This window comes from Talpa europaea, assembly GCF_964194135.1.
Source record: "Talpa europaea genome assembly, chromosome: 10".
NCBI lineage: Eukaryota > Metazoa > Chordata > Mammalia > Eulipotyphla > Talpidae > Talpa > Talpa europaea.
Genome location: NC_140077.1, coordinates 45,463,636 through 45,466,187, shown reverse-complemented (window position 1 = coordinate 45,466,187; position 2,552 = coordinate 45,463,636). Strand labels below are relative to the sequence as shown.

The 2,552-nt window shown below is 41.5% G+C and overlaps 1 protein-coding gene across 1 annotated transcript; it reads left to right on the top strand.

Moving 5' to 3' along the window:
- Positions 1-401: 401 nt before the first annotated feature.
- LOC311178065 (NADH dehydrogenase [ubiquinone] 1 alpha subcomplex subunit 5-like) lies at positions 402-752 on the top strand (the record flags this gene model as incomplete). The annotated part of the gene is made up of 1 exon (XM_084244430.1): positions 402-752. The coding sequence occupies one exon, from the start codon at positions 402-404 to the stop codon at positions 750-752; it is 351 nt and encodes a 116-aa protein (XP_084100556.1).
- Positions 753-2,552: the final 1,800 nt, after the last annotated feature.

The following is a 2,552-nucleotide window of genomic DNA, read 5'->3' as shown; positions in this document are numbered from 1 at the left end:
CTACCCACATGGTGCGGCAGACCTCTTCTGACTCACCCTCTGCTCCCCTCAGCAGTGTATTTCAGTCAGTCTGCCTGTTCTGCTCCCCACTCTGTCTCTGGTGAATCCTCTCACACCCCCACACCTCTGGCCTGTACCCCAGTTCTTGTATGCATAAATATTTAAAAAAAGTACTCCCACAAATCAATAAAAAAGACAACCCAGTTACAAAATGGACAAAGTCTTAGACACTTTCACAAAAGATTTCCAAATGTCCAATAAGCCTATGAAGATTTATTCAACACCAGTTCTCCCTGAGTTATTTAAATTTAAAGCCACAATGAGCTACTCCCCAAAGAGTAAATAAAACTAAAGACTGACACTATCAGAGGGCAGTGCGTCCTCAGCTGCTCGGCGCTGTCATGGCGGGTTTGCCGAAGAAGACCACTGGCCTTGTGGGATTGGCTGTATGTGACACTCCGCATGAGAGGCTAAGAATATTGTACACAAAGATTCTTGATGTTCTTGAGCAAATCCCTAAAAATGCAGCATATAGGAAGTACCCAGAACAGATTACCAATGAGAAGCTGGGTATTGTTAAAGCGGAAACAGATGTTAAAAAATTAGAGGATCGACTTCAGGGTGGTGAAATAGAAGAGGTGATTCTTCAGGCTGAAAATGAACTAAGTCTGGCAAGAAAAATGATACAGTGGAAACCATGGGAACCTTTAGTGGAAGAGCCTCCTGCCAACCAGTGGAAATGGCCAATATAATGACATGTGTGTTGATGAGAAACTGATGCAATTAAATGTTCTGTTAAATTTAAAAAAAAAAAAAAGACTGACACTATCAAGGACCAGGAGGATGTGAAGCCAGTGAACTCTATTACTGGTGGAAGCGCAAATTCATTCAACTGTACTAGCAACCATTCGGCAGTATCTATCTTGTTATAGCACAATATTTATTTATTAACAGATTTCATATGGACATCTGAGACAAAACTTTTTTACCTTAAGCTTAAGTTATACTATATTTGAATATAAAAAGATGTATATTTGGAAAAAATATATACTTAATTCAGATATTCTTCCTGGCCCCAAATGACCTTTCCCTCACTAGTAGACAAATGTTATAAAAAGAAACAAAGTGGGCCTCCCCAGTGGTGCAGCGGTTGAGCGCTGGGTTGCGAAGCTGCCCGCAGCTTCTGCAGCGCCGGTTCAATCCCCGTATGCTCCCCAGCCACCAGAGGAGGGTCCTGAATGGCACGCAGACCTCTCCTGCTGCACCCGCTGCTCCCCTCAGCAGTGTATTTTGTCAGTCTGCCTGTTCTGTTCCCTGCTCTGGCCCTGGTGAATTCTCTCGCCCTCCCGTGCTTCTGACTGTACCCAGTGCTTGTATAAACAAATAAATCTTAAAAAAAAAAAAAAGAAAGAAAGTTAAATAAATGAATCATTGTTGCTTTTTAAGGTGAAGAAAAAAATCTTTCTACTAAGATTATTTTGTACCTTTGTTTCAATTTTCTTCCTCCTCTGGAATCTCTCTCTCTCTCTCTCTCTCCCTCTCTCCCTTTCCCTCTCTCTCTCTTCCTACTGAGCAGGAGCAAGAAGGAAGTTCTAGAATGATAGAAATATATATCTTGATGTGGACAGTGGGTATATATTGTATACATTTTTTAAATAGATGTAGTACATATGTCCCCAGATCACACAGTGGACAATTCCCTCTCCCCACTCTGGGAAAAACTAGTTTTGTTCTGTTTTTTCTTTTGGAAAATACAGAACAGACAATCTCTGGACACAGAGGCATGGATAAGGAAGGGATATCATACCAAATTTGGGGGAATTAAGTAAAGCTATGCATGCTAAATGCTGGTTCACCCCACCCCAGTTTCTTTTTCCTCATTTGGTTCCTAGAACTAAAAACTTACCCTCATGTCTCTTTGACTGGACTCGTATCACATGATCAATCCTGGTTCAATAAACAGACGAGAGAGTTTGCAAGATAGGGGAGTCTCCCTCCCCCCTCAAAAAATAAATCAGAAACCTTGAAGTTTGTCATCACCATCATATTATTATCATCCTCATCATCACACATTTATCATACGATTATACCTTACAGACTTGACTGCATGCCTGCTGGACCAAAATGAAACAAATATTATTCCTACAGCCATTTTTCTGAGCAACTTCTCCAACTGCCAGCAGCCTAGGTCAGCTTCTGGGCAGCCACTGCAAGGACCATGATGTCCAGCCACCTCCACAGTACTGTTTCCATTGCTCAGGATCCAAATCCCCACAAGATTGTTTCTGATTTGACTGAGCCTGAGAAGCATGTCCACTCTATGGTTTTACAAGAAAAGGTGGCATCTGGCCACTCTGGCTTCCTTGGTGAAGCTGGGTACTACCTCCTTGACTACTCAGAATGACAATTTCCCAATTCAAGAGGCTAGGGGAATATGTTCAGATGCCGCATAACTCCAGAAACAATGTTCACAACAACAAAAAGTCATGAAGTGCTTTTAATATATCTTGAGATAAAAATTAAAAACAACTTTTGCTGTCATTTAGCAGTCC